The sequence below is a fragment of the Macaca mulatta genome, chromosome 16, assembly GCF_049350105.2.
Source record: "Macaca mulatta isolate MMU2019108-1 chromosome 16, T2T-MMU8v2.0, whole genome shotgun sequence".
In the NCBI taxonomy this organism is placed as follows: Eukaryota; Metazoa; Chordata; class Mammalia; order Primates; family Cercopithecidae; genus Macaca; species Macaca mulatta.
The window spans coordinates 10,387,672-10,409,880 of record NC_133421.1 but is presented as its reverse complement, the minus strand read 5'-3'; the positions used below and the strand labels follow the sequence as shown (position 1 = coordinate 10,409,880).

General features: G+C 50.7%; 1 protein-coding gene across 6 annotated transcripts in view; it reads left to right on the top strand.

The window, feature by feature from the left end:
- The window catches only part of PIK3R5 (phosphoinositide-3-kinase regulatory subunit 5), an 88,366-nt gene that overhangs the window by 60,268 nt on the left and 5,889 nt on the right, over positions 1–22,209 (top strand). For 2 of the 6 annotated variants that reach the window (XM_015118589.3, XM_077970347.1), the window contains 12 exons: positions 1,057–1,125; positions 2,190–2,328; positions 13,661–13,730; positions 16,239–16,413; positions 17,018–17,171; positions 17,911–17,994; positions 18,245–18,968; positions 19,446–19,608; positions 19,906–20,031; positions 20,526–20,651; positions 20,806–20,899; positions 21,513–21,589. In XM_015118589.3, coding sequence (XP_014974075.3) covers positions 1,057–1,125; positions 2,190–2,328; positions 13,661–13,730; positions 16,239–16,413; positions 17,018–17,171; positions 17,911–17,994; positions 18,245–18,968; positions 19,446–19,608; positions 19,906–20,031; positions 20,526–20,651; positions 20,806–20,899; positions 21,513–21,589 — 2,001 coding nt within the window. Of the gene's footprint in view, positions 1–1,056; positions 1,126–2,189; positions 2,329–13,660; positions 13,731–16,238; positions 16,414–17,017; positions 17,172–17,910; positions 17,995–18,244; positions 18,969–19,445; positions 19,609–19,905; positions 20,032–20,522; positions 20,652–20,805; positions 20,900–21,512; positions 21,590–22,209 lie in introns of all 6 variants that reach the window. The other 4 variants (XM_015118588.3, XM_077970346.1, XM_077970349.1 and 1 more) reach the window with 3 other exon arrangements.

The following is a 22,209-nucleotide window of genomic DNA, read 5'->3' as shown; positions in this document are numbered from 1 at the left end:
TTTTGAGGCAGAGTCTCAGCCTCCTGAGTAGTTGGGATTACAGGCGTGCGCCACCACGCCTGACTAATTTTTGTATTTTTAGTAGAGACGGGGTTTCACCATGTTGGTCAGGCTGGTCTTGAACTCCTGGCCTCAAGTGATCCACCTGCCTCGGCCTCCGAAAGTGTTGAGATTACAGGCATGAGCCACTGCGCCCAGCCTAAATATTTCCATTTCAGAAAAGAAGTTTCAAAGAAAATAAGAAAGTATATATGAATATTTACATGATCCTTGCATGCAAAAGCGAAAATCCATGAAGGAAAAATCGACACCTGTAATTTCTGTACATGAAAAATATTTATAAAATCAAAAGGCAAACAACCAACTGCAAAAAAAATATTTATAACACAAATAACAGGTAAATGTATAACAAGAAGGGAAAAAAGGGGGTCTTAGAGACCCTATAGTAAAACAGAAATTTACTTATAATACTATATGTAAAATACATTAGGAGTAAAAATATACACACAGCTTATAGCTTCGCAGACACAGGAACAGAAAACCAAACACCACATGTTCTCACTCATAAGTGGGATTTGGACAATGAGAACACATGGACACAGGGAGGGGAACATCACACACCGGGGCCTGTTGGAGGTTGGGGGACAAGGGGAGGGAGAGCGTTAGGACAAATACCTAATGCATGCAGGGCTTAAAACCTAGATGATGGGTTGTTGGGTGCAGCCAACCACCATGGCACACATATACCTATGTAACAAACCTGCACGTTCTGCACATGTATCCCAGAACTTAAAATAAAATTTAAAAGAAAAGAAAATACACAGGGCAAAAATGGTGTCAGGAGAGGGACATTCAAACAGCTGTGGTTGGGTTTGGGAGGGGAAATTGTGAGTGTTTTTGTTTACGTCTATTTTCCAAATATTTGTCATGTGATTACACTACTTTTCACTTAAAAAAAAAAAGCAAGGCTAGAATGAGGAAGAACCACTGTATTCCGCTTCAGGGAGCCCTGGACCCCGTGAATGAGTCTCATTCCCTTTCTCGTCCTCTCCACAGGTCCAGGAGAAGGGCACCTACGACCTGCTCACCCCCCTGGCCCTGCTCTTCTATTCCACTGTTCTTTGTGTAAGTCCAGGTGGGCCAGGATGCGGGAGGTGAGGGAGGAGGGGGAGGAGTGACCTCTCTCTGGGGCGCAGACCTCACACCTCTGGAGATAAGCAGAGAGAGAAACTGTCAAGCAGCGGCATGTGAAATGGGTTTCAACCTTTAGATGGTTTCAGAGCAGCCACCATGAAAGGCTTCCTGTGACTCCATGTGGCCGCCATAGTGCCTGGCATCTCTGGGCTCCCATGGAGGAACTGCTGCCACTGTCTGTTCACAAGCCACAAGAGATATTCTATGTCCACCTCATTCTTCACCCCAGTGGTCGGTCACCCAATGTGATCACCTGCTGTATTCACCAGACAGGGGGCACCAAATGTATACACTGACTGAATCCATCCTAAAAAATAAACATTTACCTGTAATGAGGCTATTTAAGTAAAGATGGTTTAGGCATTGAAGACCGTTATCCATAACATAACATTGAAGACCACTGAATCCACCCTCAAAAAATAAACATTTACCTGTAATAAGACTAATTAAATAAAGGTGGTTTAGGCATTGAAGACCGTTATCCATAACATAACACTGAAGACCACTGAATCCACCCTCAAAAAATAAACATTTACCTGTAATGAGACTATTTAAATAAAGGTGGTTTAGGCATTGAAGACTGTTATCCATAACATAACATTGAAGACCATTGAATCCACCCTCAAAAAATAAACATTTACCTGTAATGAGGCTGTTTAAGTAAAGGGGGTTTAGGCATTGAAGACCATTATCCATAACAATGGTCAGCAATGGCACCATTGACCAGTAAGGGGACAGCCTTTCAGAGAGGCTCACTCAAGCATTGGGTAAAGCAAGTCCCTTCCAGTAGAGACACCCCGGGTGCCATCTTGCCCATCTGAAACTCGCTCCCTGTGGGTAACTTCCAGTTCCACCTGACCTTGTCCTGGGACACACTGCTGCCAGGAAATGTGTGTCTTTTGTGGAATATTCCAGAAAGGGAGCAGAGGCTGTTTGGGACTATCTGAGCCTTTTCTCACCTAGATCTCTTTGCTTGTTGCCTGCCTCCATCCTAGACACCACACTTCCCACCAGACTCGGATCTTCTTCTGAAGGCAGCCAGCACCTACCACCGGTTCCTGACCTGGCCTGTTCCTTACTGCAGCATCTGCCAGGAGCTGCTCACCTTCATTGATGCTGAACTCAAGGCCCCAGGTAAGCATTGAGGCAGCTGGCACGGGGGGCAGGATTCACAAGGTCAGAATGTTTCCACCTCCTCTGAAACTGTTCTTTGTGACCCTCCTTACCTTGCATCCTTTGGTTCATCTCTGCCCATGCCTTGGTTCACAACCATGGAGTCTCCTCTTCACAGCACCATCAAGCATCTGATGGTTGAATCCACACAAGATGAAAGTAAACAAGGGAGGTAACTCGAGGAGGGATTCTTAGGGGAAGCAGGAGCGAGCACTCAAGGCAAGGAGACCCCAGCCCTTGGCCTGTGCCTCTGATCTGGTTAGTCAAGGGGTCTCCAAGGCTGCCCAGGTCAGACAGAGAAGCCCCCAGGATGCTGACAAGAGGCCTTTGCATGTTCTCTGTGCCCCAGGAACAAGTAAGTAATTCCGTGTGTGGGTTGATGCAGTTTGGGTCGGGGAAGGTGGCTGGTGCTAGGAATGATGGCCACTGTGACAAGTGTGGACAAGACCCGGGACTCAGTTTTCATGTGTGGGGTCTGAAAAGTAGGAGCTCAGAAATTGCAGGTGCTGTCATAAACATGAAAATCAGGTCTAAGGAAGCTATGATAGTGCAGGAGAAAACATTATCAAGTGTGACTTACTGAGAAGTGGCTCAGTGAATCAGTACTCAAAGGAATAAATTCACAAAAGCACCTCAATAGATGCCTCTAAAATATTTCATAAAATTCATCACCATTCCTGATATTCAAAACCCCTCAATATATGGAAACGATTACTCTAGAAGTGCTTTTAATATGGCAGCAGCCCAAGGTAAAATACTAGAGGCATCTTCTTTAGAGCCAATAATCTTCCCCTTTTGGCTTACCGGTATTTTGCCTATGCAAAAAGACAAAAATAAAGAATGCTTTCTCTTCTGAAGACGAGAAATTTTAATTAGTTGGAGCTCAAACAATTGGTTTTCTGTCAAGACTGAGAGAATCCCCTGAACGAAGAACTGTCAGAACTAGAAAACAGGTAGCTAAGAGCTTTTTTATAAACCAGCATTAACCAGGAAGAAAACATAATTTAAAAAAATTTACAATAGCAATAAAAAATAAAAAATAAAATTTTAATAACCTATATAGAGAAAACAAACTTTGCTGAAGAATGAATAATTGAAGAATCGTATTGCTGGGTTGAATCGATATTGTAACGAGACCAGGTGTTAGGAAAATAAACATAACCACAATCGAAATAACAAGATATTTTTAAAATTTATAAAATATATGTAAATAAAAAATAATATATAAATGTTTTACATATGAATAAATTTATATATAAATAAAATAAAGAAAATAAAATCTATTTGAAAGATTTATTTATGCACTTAGTATATATTCATTCATGTATTTTTAAAGGAGAGTAAGAAGGAAATATTTCCATTTTTTGAAGGTATTATAGGACTATAGTTATTAAAATAGTACACTATGGGTATAAGAATAGGTAGGTAATGGAAGAAAATGTAATATCTAGAAACAGATTAAATATACAAAATTATATTATATGATAAAGTGGCATCCTCAAATTACTGATGAAAAAATCAGTCATTTCATAAATGATATCAGGATAATTGGTAGACCATAAAAAAAATTGAGTGAGAAAACTATCTAAACAGGCCAGGTGCAGTGGCTCACACCTGTAATCCCAGCACTTTGGGAGGCCGAGGCGGGCAGATCACCTGAGGTCAGGAGTTCGAGACCAGCCTGGCCAACATGGTGAAACCCCATCTCTACTAACAGTAGAAAATTAGCTGGGCTTTGTGGCATGATCCTGTAATCCCAGCTACTCAGGAGGCTGAGGCAGGAGAACCCAGGAGGCAGAGGTTCAAGTGCCTCCCAGATTGTGCCATTGCACTCCAGCCTGGGCAACAAGAGCAAAACTCTGTCTCAAAAAAAAAAAAAAAAAAAAAGAATTCTATCTAAAAAATAAAATTAAGAGTTCTAACTCAAACATAAAAATAACTTTTAGATACATTAGCGGTTTAGGTGTAGAAGACAAGACCACAAAAACTACAGAAGAAAAATAGGTTGTATGAGCCTGGAGTGGAGAAGAACTGCCAAACATATTCCCCAGGGCAAAAATTATAAAGGAAAAGACTAACAGATATGAAAGCAAAAAATTTAAAGCTTTTCATATGGCAAGCCCACTTTGAGTGAAAGGTAAATGACAAACTGAGAAAAATATTTGCGATAAAAATTAATATATCAGGCTGGGTGCTGTGGCTCAGACCTGTAATCCCAGTACTTTGGCAGGCCGAGGTGGGTGGATCATGAGGTCTGGAGATCAAGGCCATCCTGGCCAACATGGTGAAACCCCGTCTCTACTGAAAATACAAAAATTAGCTGGGTGTGGTGGTGTACACCTGTATTCCCAGCTACTCGGGAGGCTGAGGCAGAGAATTGCTTGAATCCGGGAGGCAGAGGTTGCAGTGAGCTGAGATTGTGCCACTGCACTCCAGCCAGGTGACACAGCGAGATTCCGTCTAAAAAAAAAAAAAAATTAATATATCAAACCCATGAAGAGTGTTTTTTTTTTTTTTTGAGTCCATTAAAAAATAGGCAAGCACACTTATGGAAATATGAATAAATATGATTCAATTACATCAAAAAAGAACCCCCTCAAAATATTCACCCTCACTACTCATACAGAAAATGCAAAACTAAAGAGCAAAACTCTTTTTCCCCCTATCAAATTGGCAAAAATAAAAAAGAAAGAACAAAAATGCCAGCGCTGGTGAGGAATGGGGGTTTGTGTTTGCTAAGGAATCAGAAAAAATATCCTTTCACCCAGCAATTCTATTCCTGAATTTTATCCTGATGAATCCCTATGGATGTATAAAGATTCAGCTACAAAGATGTTCATCAATGCATTCTTGCTAATAATCAACCAATGCTAAAAAACCTAAATATTGAACATGGTTGAGTACCCTGTGGCAAAGTCATTTGGTGAAATGTTATTCAATTATTAAAAACGATATTGTAGAAATAGTTACTGAGCTCAAAAGATGTTGAGTAACTAGTCGAGCGAAAAAGCAGTCCTCCCAGTACTAAGTATGTTATAATCTCATTTTTATTTTCTCTCTTGCTAATGGACACATGCACCAGACCAGGTTTAGTACTGGCAGTGTTTCATTCTCACCTTACACATTAAACACACACAGAATGGAAGTACCAAATCTTATTCCCCAACAACTTATGGACCCTAGAAAGCTCAAGACTGGCTTGTACATTTCTTTGGAAGGGTTCGTAACTTGCCTAACCCAACCAGTTACCTGATCTGTCTGCGCCCTACGCAGTCAGCTGACCTGTCTGTGCCTCGTCCAATCAGCTGATCTGCATGTCCCCAGTCAGTCAGCCATCTGCTGTTGTCTGTCGTTACAAAGAACAGAGCAGGTACAGCTAGGAATGGCCAACCCCCAAGTCTACCTACAACCAGGTCCTCACCTTGTGGTAGAGACTTGGGTGGAGATTCAGGACGCCAGGAAGACCCTTAGGAGACGCTGGACTCTGGAAGGTAAAAGGTGGGTCTGCCAACCCAGCTTCCCAAGGAAAGGAACAAACCAGTTAAAGGAACAAACCCTAAAGGAACAAACCAGTTTAAGGTCACACTCCTTCATTCCCTCCCACTGTCCCCCAAAACAAACAGACTTGGATGTCTTCTGAGCTTCTTTTCTTCCTTTCTACAATGCTCAGAGAAAGAATTTAAAATGCAAATGTCTTGGCAGGGCCTTGGGTTTCTACCCAAGACTGAAATGATTCTTTTTTATTTTGAAAAGGATAAGGGAGTTGTGGGGTTGGGGGAGGGGATTACCTGTGGGGAGACCACTTCCCAATTTCAAGTAGAACCAGCTGTCCCTCCTCACCTCAGTGCACGCTATGCCTTGAGATATTTTTGCAGGCGGCTGGGTAGAAACTCTGTTCTGGGCAGACAGAAAGCAGATGTGCCATGGAGGGGTTGGCGGTGGTGAGGCCCAGTTCCTGGAATGATAAAATGTAAAGCCTGCAGCACAAGGACCAGGCAGGGCAGCGACTGGAGCCGGAAGTAGAATGAGGGTCCTTTGGCCTCAGAGCAGGGGGGATCCTTGGAACCATCACTCACTGCTGACGGCACATCCTTCCCGGGACCATGTGAAGCCTCAGATATCCTGGTGACCAATGAGAAGTCAGATGCCCCAAGAGGGCAGCTCAAGCCAAGTACCCATGGTAGGAACCTCTCCTCTTCCAGGGAAAGCAGAACCAAAATAGGAAACCATCAATTCTCCCTCGTTTCTGGGAATCATTTTCAAACAGTTCCAAAACCTCACACATATATAAATATATAGTAAGCCTGTGCCCACTCATTAATGAGGATAGCAGCACGATGATACAGCTGGGTTATAGGAGGATACAAGAAACTGAGATGAGCTCCTCATGGAAACTAGAGTAAGATTCAAAGTTAGATACCAAACAGTTAATATCACAGAGGGGAAGAAAACCATAACCTTTGAGGTTATCTTTTCTACTGAACAGAAATCTCTTGCTACTTATCTCACATCCACCAGTTAACCTTCAATTTTAAAGAAGCTAAGCCCTAATCCATAACAAATAGTTAAACAAAATTACCTTCTACATGACCCTTAAATGAGCTTTTTGAAAAATGCTTTCGTATGATTTTTTTTTTTTGAGACGGAATCTCGCTCTGTCACCCAGGATGGAGTGCAGTGGCGTGACCTCGGCTCACTGCAACCTCTGCCTCCTGGGTTCAAGAGATTCTTCTGCCTCAGCCTCCCGAGTAACTGGGACTACAGGCATGCGCCACCATGCCCGGCTTATTTTTGTATTTTTTGTAGAGACGGGTTTTCACCATATTGGCTGGGCAGGTCTTGAACTCCTAACCTCATGAGCCGCCCACTTCGGCCTCCCAAAGTGCTGGGGTTACAGGCGTGAGCCACTGTGCCCGGCCTTTCCTATGATTTTTAACAGGCCTGCAGTCATCTTTGTACTCAATTCCTGAGTCCCTCCCACCCCCAGTTAAGTGGAGAGAGGGCTAGGATGGAGGCCAGGGAACTTGAATGCTTGAAGGAGAGGCCGAATAACTTAGTGGCTTCTAGTCCTTGGGGCCAGATCGTTGTACTTGCAAATTCTGGGTCTGCTACTCACTAACTGTGGGCCTTCAGCAAGACATTTAGCTTGTGAGCTTCAATGTCCTCATCTGTAAAATGGGTGTATAGCAATGCCTCCCTGTCAATACAGTTCGTGAGGATTAATGTTGGCCTAATTGATTTCACAGTGCTGGGGGCAGTAAGGGTTGCAGTGGTGTTAGCTTAGAAGGTAGGTCCTGGTAAAGTCACAGGAAGAAATGAGAAGGGACGCGGGGAGGTGAGGCCCCCACCCGTGAAGTCTTAGGGACCCAGTTGCCATGGAAATGAATGAAACAGTTTATCTTGCTTTGATGTGGCTGGGTGGCAGAGGAAGTGGGCCTGTTATCAAGGCTGGGGGCCTCCCCCTGCTTCCTGACTCCACCCCCATCTGATCGTCCAGTGCCTCGATTCTGGAGGTAGCAGGAAATCTCACGTCAGTGCCACCGGGTCCGGCCCACCACAGCCCTCTTGGAGTCAGCCCACATGTTTATTGAATATTTACTCCATGCCTGCATAGCTGTGCCGACCACAATACTTTCCTGCAAAGAATGTATCTGTAAAGCTGGGGGATGACACTGGGCATCTTACGTGCAAACCACTCTGCAATTTTCAAAGCACACAAACTTCAAGGATCGCGTCTCGCCTGTAAGGGAAGAAGGAAAAGTCATATTCTTCTCATTATAAAATGGGAAATGATTTTGAGAAAACCAAGTTGAGTATTTCTTGTTCAAGATACAAAGTGGGCTGGGCGCGGTGGCTCAAGCCTGTAATCCCAGCACTTTGGGAGGCCGAGACGGGTGGATCACGAGGTCAGGAGATCGAGATCATCCTGGCTAACACGGTGAAACCCCGTCTCTACTAAAATAATACAAAAAAACTAGCCGGGTGTGGTGGCGTGCGCCTGTAGTCCCAGCTACTCGGGAGGCTGAGGCAGGAGAATGGCATAAACCCGGGAGGCGGAGCTTGCAGTGAGCTGAGATCCAGCCACTGCACTCCAGCCTGGGCGACAGAGCGAGACTCCGTCTCAAAAAAAAAAAAAAAAAAAAAAAAGATACAAAGTGAAGTATGAAAGAGGCAACATGAACCCTCGTATGACAAAGACCTGTACTTCGCCACTTATTAGCTGATGATCTTGGACAAGTTCCTTAGACTCTCTGAGCCTCCTGGTCAAAAGCAGGATTATAATTATCATTGATGATGATGAGGAGGAGGACAGCAATGATGCCAGGGTTGTCTACGGCATATGAAGCACTGTCACAGGTTCGTCCCATCTAACCCTCAGAACACCTCCATGGGTAGTTACTATTATTCCCATTTTTCAGATGCTGAAACTGAGGGCTCGACATTTATGTAACTTGCTCCCAGTCACAGAGCTGACAAGAGCTCTACCACTCGAATCCATATCTCTTTGATACCAAAAGTCATATCATATCCTTTTCACATTTGCATAAATCTGTGTTTCTACCCAGAGGCCTGACAGATGGCTGCATGACCCTGGGTTACCCAGCCTGTCTTTTTATAAACATTCCCCCTTTGGGGAATTTCTCCTGCCCCTTTCCCTTTGGGATACTTAATATGGCTTCATGCCCTTTGATCTCCTATCAAATGAGGAACAAACCTGGGTTAGGTCAGTTTTGCTTATCAACAGGTGGCAGGTGAATTCAGAATGTTCTTCAGTGGTGAGACGTTTCTCTTGGGACATTACTGATCACAGACATTTGCGTTTTATACTTTTTGTCTCTGGTTATGGAATGAAAGGTTAGACCTCTTGAAGGATGTCCAACATCATTGACTAGTAGGTGGGGGAGGTTTAGGGAAAAGAGTAGAGGCCGGTGTTCCAGAAATCACAGGGTGTGATCAGTTAGGACTGAGTTGGCTGCCTATAGCAGAAAGCCCCAAACAACAATGCCTTAAACTCATAGGGGCTAGTTTTCTCTTACACACACACAGACACACACACCACACAATCTGTAAGAAGGCAGGCCAGCATCGGCATGGTGGTCCCATGAACATCCTAGACCAGCCTTCTCTCATCCTTCCGCTCCACCATCCTTAGCAAGAGGCACCATCTTCAAGGTTGCTTCATGGTCTAGGATGGCTGCTGGAGCGCTGGCCATCATGTCCACATTCCAGTTAACAGAAAGAAGGAGGTGAGGTGGGTTGCACCTAAAACATTCTGCAAGGGAGGTTGAGAAATTGACTCATCAACTAGGTACAATGCCCAGTGTCTCACTTGTAAAAAAACGAGGAATGGATATTGAGTGGATGCCTAGAAGTCTCTGCCACATGTGACTTACTCGTAAGAGTAGCCCATAAGGCCTGGATTGGTCCTGTTAGGGTGACTATCACTAGGGTGCTGAAAGGGTGTTATGAAAGGGCCTCATCTCACTTGGCCCCCACTAGCCTGGTGGCTCTGCAAAGCTGCAGACCTCATCCCGCAGGCATTTCCGTGGGGTCATTGCACTTGTTCAGAGCAGCATATGTCTTGTGGTGGCACTGAACTTTCATTCCAAGAACTCACATCTCCTCTGCCTGCATGGAGGCCTGCCCAGTGGGTTCCTTCTCCCCAGTATTTTCCTCTTGGCTTTCTAGCCACATTCCCTCTCACCTTCCACGTCTCTGCTCCTGCACTCCCGGTGGCCAGGGATTCCAGCCTCCCTTGTTATGTCCTCTCCTCCTTTGTCTATTCACTTGAAAGCTGTGCTTCACCTTCCTACCCAGGCCCTGCTGAGGCCCACAGCCATGAGTTTCCAATTCCTCCAGTCACTCTGGAGTCCAGGATCCTGGAGATGGGGAGCAGGAAGGCACTGCACATGGGACCCCCAGTGAGGAGGGAAGTGTAAGAGAAACCAGGCTGTGGAGAGCGGTGTGCCTGGTGTTTGCTTCAGGGTATGACGTAGGTCAAACTGTCCACTGTGAGTTGATATTAATCGTAGATGCTGGAGAACCAAACCTGACCGAGTCTCATTTGGAGACTGCATTGCCGTTGGGGCCGGGCCCTGCTTCCATCCTGTGGATTCCGTGGAATCTTGGTGTTCCCCTTGTAAGAGGAAACTGAGTCAGATGTGACTGCTGCCTGCCTCCCCCAGGCTCAAGTACCCACATGACCCTCAGCATGGACCTGTCTATCAGTGTGTTGTTAATACCAGTGCTGCTTGATGGCAGATGTGGTGATTTTCATGTGTCCTGGATCTTCACAGTCAGCTGTTCTGTGCAGAATCCCTATCTATTTGCAACTTTGAAAAAGAGTGGAAGCTTTGATGGGCAAACAAGGCTTGATGGCGAAGGGTCTTGGACAATTGGGCCAGGAGTTTGACCTTCACTATGACTGTATTCTGCCCACCCACCCCATTCGTTGCCTATATGGGGTGACTCCTCTCGATTTCTTACTTGCTAGGGCCTGATGCAGGAACAACCCAGGCAAGGTTTTTGTTTAGCCCTTGCACCAATCTAGATCCAAGAAGCTAAACTCAGAAAGTTGTTTCCCTCTGCTAAGGTGACCAAGGAAGGCTGTGATCTAAGATCAAAGGGAGAGAGGAGTCTGTTGATCCGAGGCTCCCCAGTGCAGCTTCCCTGTTTGGGGAGTGGAGGGTGGAATTAAGGGTGATCCCGAAACTGATATTGCACACCCCACTTAGCATTCATGGCCTCCGTGGCATCACCAGGTAACACTGTGAAAACCAAGCCCATGGAGGATGCTGGGAGATATTTCCAGCCTCACAGCATAGACCAGCAAATGGGGACTCAGCAGTACAATTTCTAAGCCAGGTTCAAAGGAGTGAGTCTGTACAAAAGTTTGTAGGATCAAAGCCTCCTCCACACTGCACAGTCTTTTCTAATTTGTTCCCAGCTCAGGCCCCAGCCCACCAGTTAATTACCCAAAACTCCACACCCCATGCTAAGAAGGGGGATCCATTACCAAGAGAGGCCAAGGAAGGGGGTTGACGGTGTTTTTGGGGTGATGGCGGGAGTTTATCTGATGATCGTAGGCTCTGCTTGGAAACTGTTGGTACCTTGGGTATTCAGCACCAGTCAAACAACTCGGAAAATAACTCTCTCTGGGTCAGGGTGTGCCAAGAGGTACAGGCAACCTCCTAAATATCCCCTGTTAAAGCAACAGGATACATAGAGCAACAGTTGCGAGGAGTCCACGTAGCTCATACGAAGCAGCTTCTTGTTCTAACTGTAGCACAATCCGAAAATGAGACGAAGGCACATGAATGTAGATGTGAGAGATTGCTCCTCATCCTAGAGATGAGAGGAAATGAAGGAGCTTCAAGGCTGTCCACAGTACCAGGCACTCCAGAACAAAAGTTCAAATAGCGTGATGATGAACCGTTGGGTATGGCGACAGGGAAAACGTTGCCAAGCTTCAGGAGAGCAAGGTCAGGAGGGCAGAGGCATTGGAAGCCAGTGGCTGGGCGTTTTGGAACAAAGCTGATGTGGAGGGAGAGCGACAGCACAGTCCACTGCTTCCTGGAGTGCGACCGCCTGGATGACCTGGGTCAACAGAGGCAGAAGTGGCGGTGACGAAATGGGGTCAGCGGGGTGTAGGTTACCTGTTAAAAGCATCAAATAGTAAAAGAAAAGAGAAATAAGGTCAAGAGAAGATTTTGCGTGTCTGTGTGTTTTACGGTCAGGGAGATGGGGGATATCTGTATGTCTCCACTACGGTAACTACGGTAACTACGGTATTATGTTGGGGTGGTTGGAGAGTGGGTGAGGATCTCTTCTCTGTAATGCATGTGAGTGGCCACCAGATGGTGTCCCAAGTCCTGATGTAATAGCCACTGTGTCAAGGACTTTCTTGGCAAAACGGACCAAATGTTAACTTCTAAATATGTGATGATTACATAAAGTAAACATCACACAAAAGGCCCAAAATCAAAGCAATTAGGTCCCAAGTTAGAAGAGCATTATATGGTAATTTTCTGCCTTTCACAGTCTTTCTATTTATAGCTGTCTTTAACCCCCCTCCCCCCCCCCCCCCCCCCGGTCCAGACTTGCACTTCTGAGGGGACGTCCTGCAGGTTCCCAGCTCAGTCCCAGTTCAGGGTGGCCCTGCTCTGGATGGGGACTACCCCGGGCCTATTTCCAAGCTATGACAAGAAGGCGGCCCACCCCGCTGGGTCTCCAGCCCCTGCTCTGTGAGGGAGTGAACTTGTGCTTCCTGTTTCACCTCCTCATCGTGGTGGAAACAGAACTGAACGCACGCTGTAAAGCAACTACTGTGCAGAACGGAGTCAAGTTGCAGAAACAAAAGGAAAACCTTTGGTGTGTTTCTTCTCAGCATTTGGAAGTCAGAGGAGACAGAGAGGGGGAAGGGCCGGGGAGAAAGGGGATGTGGGCTGGGAGCAGAGCCTAGGATGCAGCTGCCTCAGAGCAGAGAGGCCAGACCGCGATCCTTTGAGAGGACTCGGGACTCCAGGCAGAGATGGGGAGGCGCAGGTGTGGAAACTCGAAACCCGCTGCCTGGCTGGAGCTGAGGCAAAGTGGATGACCTGACAGGTGCCTGGCATAGCGGGAAGGCACCCAGGGCCGGGAGAGGGGACAGCGGCAGGGACGCAGGAGTAGCCCGGCGGCACGGGACGCGGCAGCCTCCTGGGCCCAGGTTCTGCCTCCCACGATGCTCTCCCACCCAGTCTCTGAAGAGAGAAACTTTAAATTGGTCAAGCTGTGATGGGGCCTGGGAATCACAGACTGTTAAAGGCCTCAGAGACCACTGATCTAATCTGCCCCTTCCCGGGAGAAACTGAGGCTCAGGGATTAAGTGACCTGGCCAAGAGCTGGAAGAGAACTCAGGCTTCTGACCCGGGCTCTCACCCTGGATCCCTTTCTCTTTAGCTAGGCTGCCTCCAAGCCTGGGGCCGGGACCTGAGCCACGAGGGGAGTGGCAAGCTCTAAGGAAGGGAGGGCAGTCGGAGAGGCCACGGGAATCCAGAGGACAGCGAGGCTCAGGACCGAGTTTTGGTGTTGGAGGCGAAGGTGGGGATATGACTCGTGAGGTGTAAAAGGATGCATAGAAGCAAACTGCTAGGCACGCTGGAGGAGCCACTGAACAGCCCCTCTCCAGGTTCTCCTGAGCTCCATCCGGGAACTTCCAACCTGATTGTCCGGTGCTTGGCTCGCCACGAAGCACAAGGACGGTGCTGAAGGAACTGACCAGCCCATGAACTCTTTTCTTGTTGGCCCACAGGGATCTCCTACCAGAGGCTGGTGAGGGCTGAGCAGGGCCTGCCCATCAGGAGTCACCGCAGCTCCACCGTGTGAGTGCTCTTGGGGGACGGAGAAACAGGGGGGAGGGAGTTTGGGACCCCTGCACTGCTCCACCTTCACCCTCCTCCCCCACTCAAACATCCAATACCCTGCCCCCCGCCCCCCGCCCCCCACCATCCACCCCAGCCAGCAACAAACAGGCTTCCAGGGATCTGGGAACTCCTGGCACTGCTGGTGATATTTTGTGTCCAGGTTTGTTTTTCTAGGCTGAGGGTCTTTCACCAGATTCTTAAAGAGGGCCGCATCAATTGTGCCAGGTGTTAGGCACACAGTTCCCCCACTGTATCTATTCTTTTCAGATGAGGAACTGGAGGTCAGAGAGGCCAAGCAACTTCCCCAAGGTCACACAGCGAGCAAGGGTCTGAGCCACAGTTTAACTCTCAGGCTTATTCAGAAGCCCATGGTATTTCCACAGTCTCTTTCTGCCTGTTACTAAAACAGTGTTTCCAAACTTTTTTGACCAGGACCTACAATAAAAATCCATTTTATACAACATCCTGGTACACACACACACACACACACACACACACACACACACACACATATACACACACACACACACATATATACACACACACACACACACACACACACACACACACACACACACACACACACACACACACACACACACACACACACACACACACACACACACACACACACACACACACACACACACACACACACCCCTGAAACGAAATTTATCCCTGCTACGTAGGATGAGCGCTATCTATTCTATTTCATTTAAGAAACAAATTCAGCTCCCCCAGATGACTTCATTACTCACTCCTGGGTCCTCACCTGCAGTTTGAAAAGCACTAGAGAGGGGATGCCCATTCGGAGGACCCTCTGCAGGCCTCGAAGAGTTGGGTGCTGCCTTGCCTTGACATGTTGGGAGCCCAGGGACCCCAGGCTTCACCAGCTCAGAAATTATAGGCCCCCGGCCCTCCCCATTCCCAGCCTCAGGGGTTCACTTCCCACTCACTCCCCTGAGCAACACTTCTTGATTTCCCTCTAGGTAAAAACAAGCACAAACAAAATGATAGATGTCGAGAGAGGGAAAGGATGCTAACATGTTGTAGTTTAGTAAGTAAATAAGATGCCTCTGGGGGAGCTGGGGCAGGTGGGCTGATGAAGAATCATCAACGCCTCTTAGACCCTTTCTCGACCTCCAGGCGCCATTCTAAGCGCAGTTACGTGTGCTGACTCATTTAATCCTCACGTTAACCCTGTGAGAAGGGGAGTTTTCAAATCAGGGAAGTGAGGCACTGAGAGATTTGTAGAAAGAGCTTACAGTTGGGAGATGGTCTCACTTTCATTATCTATAAATTGAGAATGATGATAAATTATGCGGCAGAGAAATTATGTGAGCTGGTGAGGGCAGGGGCTCGACTGGGCTCGTTATAAGGTTATAAGGCGCTGCTTATGCAAGCCCACCTCCTTTTTCTTACAGATAGAGAAATCAAAGTTAGTTTCTTCCCAAATGATGGGGACTTTAACAGAGACTAGTCCTGTCTCTGCCCTGTCCCCGGGCACCGATGTCCATAGAGTCTGGAGGGAATGCTGCCTGCATGGGGCTCCTCTGCACTGGGTTTAAATGCAGAGTGTGGAATTGAGAGAGCAAGAGCCATCACACGCAGCTCATACGAAAGCATTTATGGATACAAAGCCACGATGGCTCGAGTTTGCTTCGAGGTCATGCAGTGATGCAGGGGTTGGCAGGGGGGAAGTGAGAACAGCCGTGCGTTGTTAACTGTAAACAAAGTGATCAGTGCCTCAGAGCCCACGATTCTTTTAATTTGGGGTATGTTTGAAAGTTTCCACAATAAAGAAATGTAAACACTGGCACCAAGAGTGAATCTGGGTGTCCATCGGGAAGGGAGGTAGCAGTGGCCAGGCACACACTCCCCTCCCAGCCCACGAAAGCCTGTATCACGACTTTGGGCCAATTAGAAAAGGTGTCCCTCACGAGCGCAGGAAGAAGATGCACTCTGACTTGGCACCCTCTCCTCGGGGCAGAGGCAGCCCCATGCCACGAGGAATTGCATGTCCCTTTTGCCCCAGAGCACACTGCACAGCACCACGTGGCTGCCCAGCTCCCCCCGAAAACTGGTCACTTGGCTTCAAGTCACCTTGTTGAAAATAGGATCCTCATTTGAGTAATCTTGCATCCACTCAGCTGTCTCATAGGAAAAAAATGTTTTTGTAAAAATTAAGTAAATTTAGTTTTAAAGAATTAAGTTCCATTTTGAAAAGATCTTTGAAAACAACAGCTGAAAAATGCTCAGCAGTGAACCCCACGCTTTCCCTGGGAACCTGGGTCCTGGAGCTGCTGCTTCTGTCCTGGCCTCCTGTGGTCACCTCCTCAAGCTCTGCCTGGGCTTGAGGAGGCCCTGGCCTCAGCAGAGCTGAGCACCAGCAGGCACGAGGTGGGTGGCTGTGCCGTGGCATGCTGCCCACCCCCAGGTACCATAGCCGGTCCCCTGTGTCCCCAGCACCGTGCTGTTGCTGAACCCAGTAGAAGTGCAGGCCGAGTTCCTCGCTGTAGCCAATAAGCTGAGCACCCCCGGACACTCGCCTCACAGTGCCTACACCACCCTGCTCCTGCATGCCTTCCAGGCCACCTTTGGGGCCCACTGTGACGTCCCGGGCCTGCACTGCAGGCTGCAGGTATGTACCTGGGGCCTGGGGCTCTGGTGGAGTACCTCTTCGAAGAGGTAGCGCCCTCTCCCTGCTTCATCTCAGCCACGGTCTCCAGGGTACACTAGTCTCCGGCGCCCCAGGTGACACGGCAGGGTGGTGGCTGGAGGGCGGGCCTCGTAGAGGGGGTTTCTGGTGCGCTGGATCCTGACCAGTGGGGTGGCAGCCTGGGCAGTGGGGCCGGGTGCTGATAACTGGTGCCTCAGAAGATGGCATGTGCCATAAGAACGAGAATGAGCTTCGGGTTGAAGACCTGGCCTCTAGGCCTGGCTCTGTCACAGGTCAGCTGTGTCACCCCACACAGCTTCTTCCCCTCTCTGGGGCACAGTGAGGAGCACTGAAGTCCCTCCTGACTGCACTGCCCCATGGCTCTGGTCCTTTCTCTCCTGACCATTTCCTGAGAATGGAAGGGCAGGGGGAGGCCTGGCTGCCTGGCCAGCTGTGGGTACGAGATGGGTGATGAGGCTGGGAGGGGACAGATCCCTGCCTGCCTCAGTAAGAAGCTAGGAACTGGAACAGGTGGACAGCTAGCTCACGGTCCAGGAGCAATGCCCATCTCCTCCTGGGGTTTCAGGCCAAGACCCTGGCAGAGCTTGAGGACATCTTCACGGAGACCGCAGAGGCACAGGAGCTGGCATCTGGCATCGGAGATGCTGCAGAGGCCCGGCGGTGGCTCAGGACCAAGCTGCAGGCGGTGGGAGAAAAAGCTGGCTTCCCTGGGGTGTTAGGTGAGGCTCTTGGGAGAGTGAGGTTCTCCCACATTCCCCATGGCCTATTCTAGGTCCCAAGGTGCACGGTCCAGGTGGGCCTGGCGGCTCTGCTCCACACAGTCACTCAGGGACTCAGCTTTTTCAGTTATCTCACTGCTCCGTCATCCCCTGGGGTGTCTGTCATTCCTATCTATAGGGGCAGGGGTGGGGGTGCCATCATGATGGCAGCTTGCGGGAAGAGGAAAAGAGAGTGCTTATGAGGGCAAAGCCTGGGCTTTTCTGTTGAAAGTGATGCAGAAGCTGGGCACGTCACTTCCGCACATGTTCCTTTGAGCCCGCCTTGGTCACGTGGCCACATCTTGCCCCAAAGGATCCTGGGAAACATCCTCTCTGCAACTCTATTACCGTAGAAGGGAGCACAGATTTTGAGGAGCCGTTCTCATTCCCTGTTACAATATTCCTCATAAAAACCTTCTGGACTAGTACCATTATTCTCCCATGGGCACATTGTAAAATGAGGCTCAGAGGTTGTGGCTTGGCCACGTTCGCACAGCTCATAAAGGGCATGCCTTGAAAGAAGGGCCCTCTGGCTGGGAGCCCGCACCCTGGCTCTAACTCAGCCTCAGCCTATCCAGCTATGCATCCTTGTGCCGATGCTGTCCCATCTCTGGTCTCTTCTCCAAGGCAAGGGGACTGGACTGGCCAATCTCCAAGGCCTCTTCCCAGCCCTCTTCTCCTATCCTCCCTGTTCTTACAGACACTGCAAAACCAGGGAAGCTCCATACCATCCCCATCCCTGTTGCCCGGTGTTACACCTACAGCTGGAACCAGGACAGCTTTGGTAAGGAGCCGGGGCCCTGGTGACACCCATGCCCCACACTGCCTGAGCTGTCTTTCTGGTCCTGGGTCCGTGCAGCTCCCACCCCGTCCCCAAAGCTCTCCCATCTGAGCAGGCTCCAAGAAGAGCAAGGGGCAGTGCTAGGAGTCCTGGGCTGGCCCTGAGTCCTTCTGCTGTCTCACCTCCAAAGGGAATATGGAAGGGGATTTGGGGGCCCAGACACCCAGACAGTGCTGGCCTTGCTTCCCTGCAGACATCCTGCAGGAAATCCTGCTCAAGGAACAGGAGCTGCTCCAGCCGGGGATCCTGGCAGATGATGAAGAGGAGGAGGAGGAAGAGGAGGAGGAGGAGGAGGAGGACTTGGAAACGGATGGGCATTGTGCCGAGAGAGACTCCCTGCTCTCCACCAGCTCTTTGGCGTCCCACGACTCCACCCTGTCCCTCACATCCTCCCAGGCCTCAGGGCCGGCCCTCTCGCGCCATCTGCTGACTTCCTTTGTCTCAGGCCTCTCGGATGGCATGGACAGCGGCTACGTGGAGGACAGCGAGGAGAGCTCCTCCGAGTGGCCCAGGAGGCGCGGCAGCCAGGAACGCCGGGGCCACCGCAGGCCTGGGCAGAAGTTCATCAGGATCTATAAACTCTTCAAGAGCACTAGCCAGCTGGTACTGCGGAGGGACTCTCGGAGCCTGGAGGGCAACTCGGACACGGCCCTGCCCCTGCGGCGGGCAGGGAGCCTCTGCAGCCCCCTGGACGATCCAGTATCGCCCCCTTCCCGGGCCCAGCGCTCCCGCTCCCTGCCCCAGCCCAAACTCAGTACCCAGCTGCCCAGCTGGCTTCTAGCCCCCGCTTCACGTCACCAGCGCCGCCGCCCCTTCCTGAGTGGAGATGAGGATCCCAAGGCCTCCACGCTACGTGTTGTGGTCTTTGGCTCCGATCGGATTTCAGGGAAGGTGGCCCGGGCATACAGCAACCTTCGGTAAGAGCCATAACGGGAGGCATCGCTCTGCCCTGGGTAACAGCATTGTTCTGCTGGTGGAATCTGGGGCCTGAGGCTTAGGCCCCAGAGGAACCAAAAGTTCCCTTATTTATTTATTTATTTATTTATTTATTTATTTATTTATTTATTATGATTACTATTATTTTGAGACAGAGTCTTGCTCTGTTGCCCGGGCTAGAGTGCAGTGGCATGATCTCAGCTCACTGTAGCCTGTGGCTCTCCGGTTCAAGCGATTCTCGTGCCTCAGCCTCCCAAGAAGCTGGGATTACAGGTGCACGCCACCACACCTGACTAATTTTTTTTTTTCTTAGTAGAGATGGGGTTTCCCCATGTTGGCCAGGCTGGTCTTGAACTCCTGGCCTCAGGTGATCCACCCACCTCGGCCTCCCAAAGTGCTGGGATTACAGGCGTGAGCCACCATGCCCGGCCCCCTTCTCACTATCTTCTTCTTGCCAGGCGGCTGGAGAACAATCGCCCACTCCTCACACGGTTCTTCAAACTTCAGTTCTTCTATGTGCCTGTGAAGCGAAGTCACGGGACCAGCCCTGGTGCCTGTCCACCCCCTCGGAGCCAGACGCCCTCACCCCCGACAGACTCCCCTAGGCACGCCAGCCCTGGAGTACGTCCCCAGCCTGGACCAGTGGGGTGGTAATGTAGAGATCTGGCTACCTGAAGGAAGCCGATTGGAAGTCATGAAAAGCAATCCCCTGTGTTGACAGGGCACCTGCCCCTGCGTGGCCCTCACTCCCTGCACTTGGACGTGACATTTTGCCATATGACAAAGACTGAAAGTTGTCATACTTCCCCAAGGGCAGGGAGAAGCTCAGCTTGGGGCTGCAGGTGCCATCCAAGGCCCTGGAGCTAGGATGGGCAGGCCTCCTGGGGAGCTGGGAATGACTCTTGTCCCTCGCCCTAGGAGCTGGGCACCACCCCATGGGAGGAGAGCACCAATGACATCTCCCACTACCTCGGCATGCTGGACCCCTGGTATGAGCGCAATGTGCTAGGCCTCATGCACCTGCCCCCTGAAGTTCTGTGCCAGGTAAGTGGCCCCTGGGGTTGTGGAACAGGGCCCACTGGCCGCAGTCACCCAGCCTCACTTAGAAGGCCCTGGATTTGGGGAATCCAGCTTGAGGCCCCCATGGAGGACCTGGGCCCTCTTGGAAAAGATCTGGGAGTGTGAGTGAGAAGCAGGACTGAGCCTGAACTCAGGACACTGAGGGCAAGAGCTGGGGTCACTGCAGTGATGGAGGAGGGGCCTCAGAAGGGTCCAGGGGACCTCAGATTTCAGCCCCCTTCCTCAACTCCCGCCCTTGTCTGGCTAAGCCAGAAGCCTTCCCCGAGGCCGGTGGGTCAGGTGAGGGGCGTGGAGGCTGGGCACCGGCCCTCCCCTGCTTCCTGCTTCCACCTCACCAGCTCCCCCTGGCTGGCTGCCTCTATGTCTCTCTTCTATCTTCCTCCCTAATTCTTGCTCCTTCTTGCCATCTATCCACCCACCCATATGAATTGGCTGCCCCTTCCCTCTGGTCACAGCAGTCCCTGAAGGCTGAAGCCCAGGCCCTGGAGGGCTCCCCCACCCAGCTGCCCATCCTGGCCGACATGCTACTCTACTACTGCCGCTTTGCCGCCAGACCGGTGCTGCTGCAAGTCTATCAGACGGAGGTAAGGCCTCCCTGACCCGCACCATCTCTCCCCCACCTGCCGGGCCTGCAAGTCCCCAGCCCTGCCTTGGGACAGCCAGCAGGTCTACACTGGAGGAGCCGAATGGGCCCCTCCAGGGGGTTCACACTGATGTACATGCTCCTGCACTCTCCAGCTGACCTTCATCACTGGGGAGAAGACGACAGAGATCTTCATCCACTCCTTGGAGCTGGGTCACTCCGCTGCCACACGTGCCATCAAGGCTTCGGGTGGGTACTGCCTGAGCAGAGACAGGCGGGGAGGCGGGGCCTGGGACGCGAAATGCGGAGCTCTGGGGAGGTGGGGTTACCTGGGAGGTGGGGCCATGGGAAGGCGGGGTTGCACCGGAGGTGGGGCCATGGGAAGGCGGGGTTGTACCGGAGGTGGGGCCATGGGGGGGCGGGGTTACCTAGGAGGCGGGGCCACGGGGAGGCGGGGTTGCACGGTAGGTGGATCCCTGGGGAGGCAGGGTTACTGGGAGGCAGGGCCGTGGGGGCCGGGGTTACCCAGGAGGCGAGGCCATGGGGAGGCGGGGTTACCCAGGAGGCGAGGCCATGGGGAGGCGGGGTTACCCAGGAGGTGGGGCCCTGGGGAGGCGGGACCCTGGGAAGGTGTGATCACAGCGGAGATGAGGCCCTGGAGTGATGGGGTCACTGAGGAAGTGGAGGCCCCCGGAAGGTGGAGTCAGAGAGAGATGCAGGGCCTTGGTGAGACAGATCCCTAGGGAGTCACGGTCAGTGTGGCAGGGGATGGGGAGGTAAGTCCCAGGGAGGCAAGGCCACTGTGTTCGTGAGGAGCCTGGGAAGCCAGAGGGAGTGAAGGGTCTGTCTGTGTGTGGCACAGGTCCTGGCAGCAAGCGGCTGGGCATCGATGACGACCGGGAGGCTGTTCCTCTAACACTACAGATTATTTACAGCAAGGTAAGACCCGGGCTGGGGCTCCTTCCCCTCCAGGATCTGCTACTGATCCTTCCTCCGCCAGAGCCTGGGCCCAGAGCTGGACTTGTGTGTTCCTGGGCCCCAGTCTTTATGCTAGAAGGCCACAGCAGGCTCCCCTGGATGCTCAGAGAAGTAGAGGGAGTGGATATCTCTGTGCTTCTTGGCCTCCAAAGCCTCTCTCCCACCATGTGCTCTGCCCTCACCTGAATGCGCTCAGCAGCAGCCCAGGGGTAGGGGTCTGCTGGGCCTGGCTACAGGGCTGGGGCTGAGAGGGGGCAAGGGAAGCCTTCCAGAGGCACTTGAGGGAGAAGCCAGGGTCTCGGGGGGGCCAATGTGCCTGGCAGGCTGCATGCAAGGTGGGATTGGCATGAGAAAGGAGTGAGGAGAGTTGTAGGGAGGTGGAGGGCTGTCGGTGACAGGCCAGAAGACGTGAGTTCTCTGAGCAGATCACATCCCAAGTTCTAGGCTGAGGGAAGCTTGGCCTCACAGGTGGGCTCCTTCCTTCTTTCCTGCCTCCTTCCCTTTCTTCCTTCGGCCATTCCAAAGATATCCTCTTAGCACCTGCCCATGCCACCTCTGTGCTTGGCAGAGGAAAAGAGGGG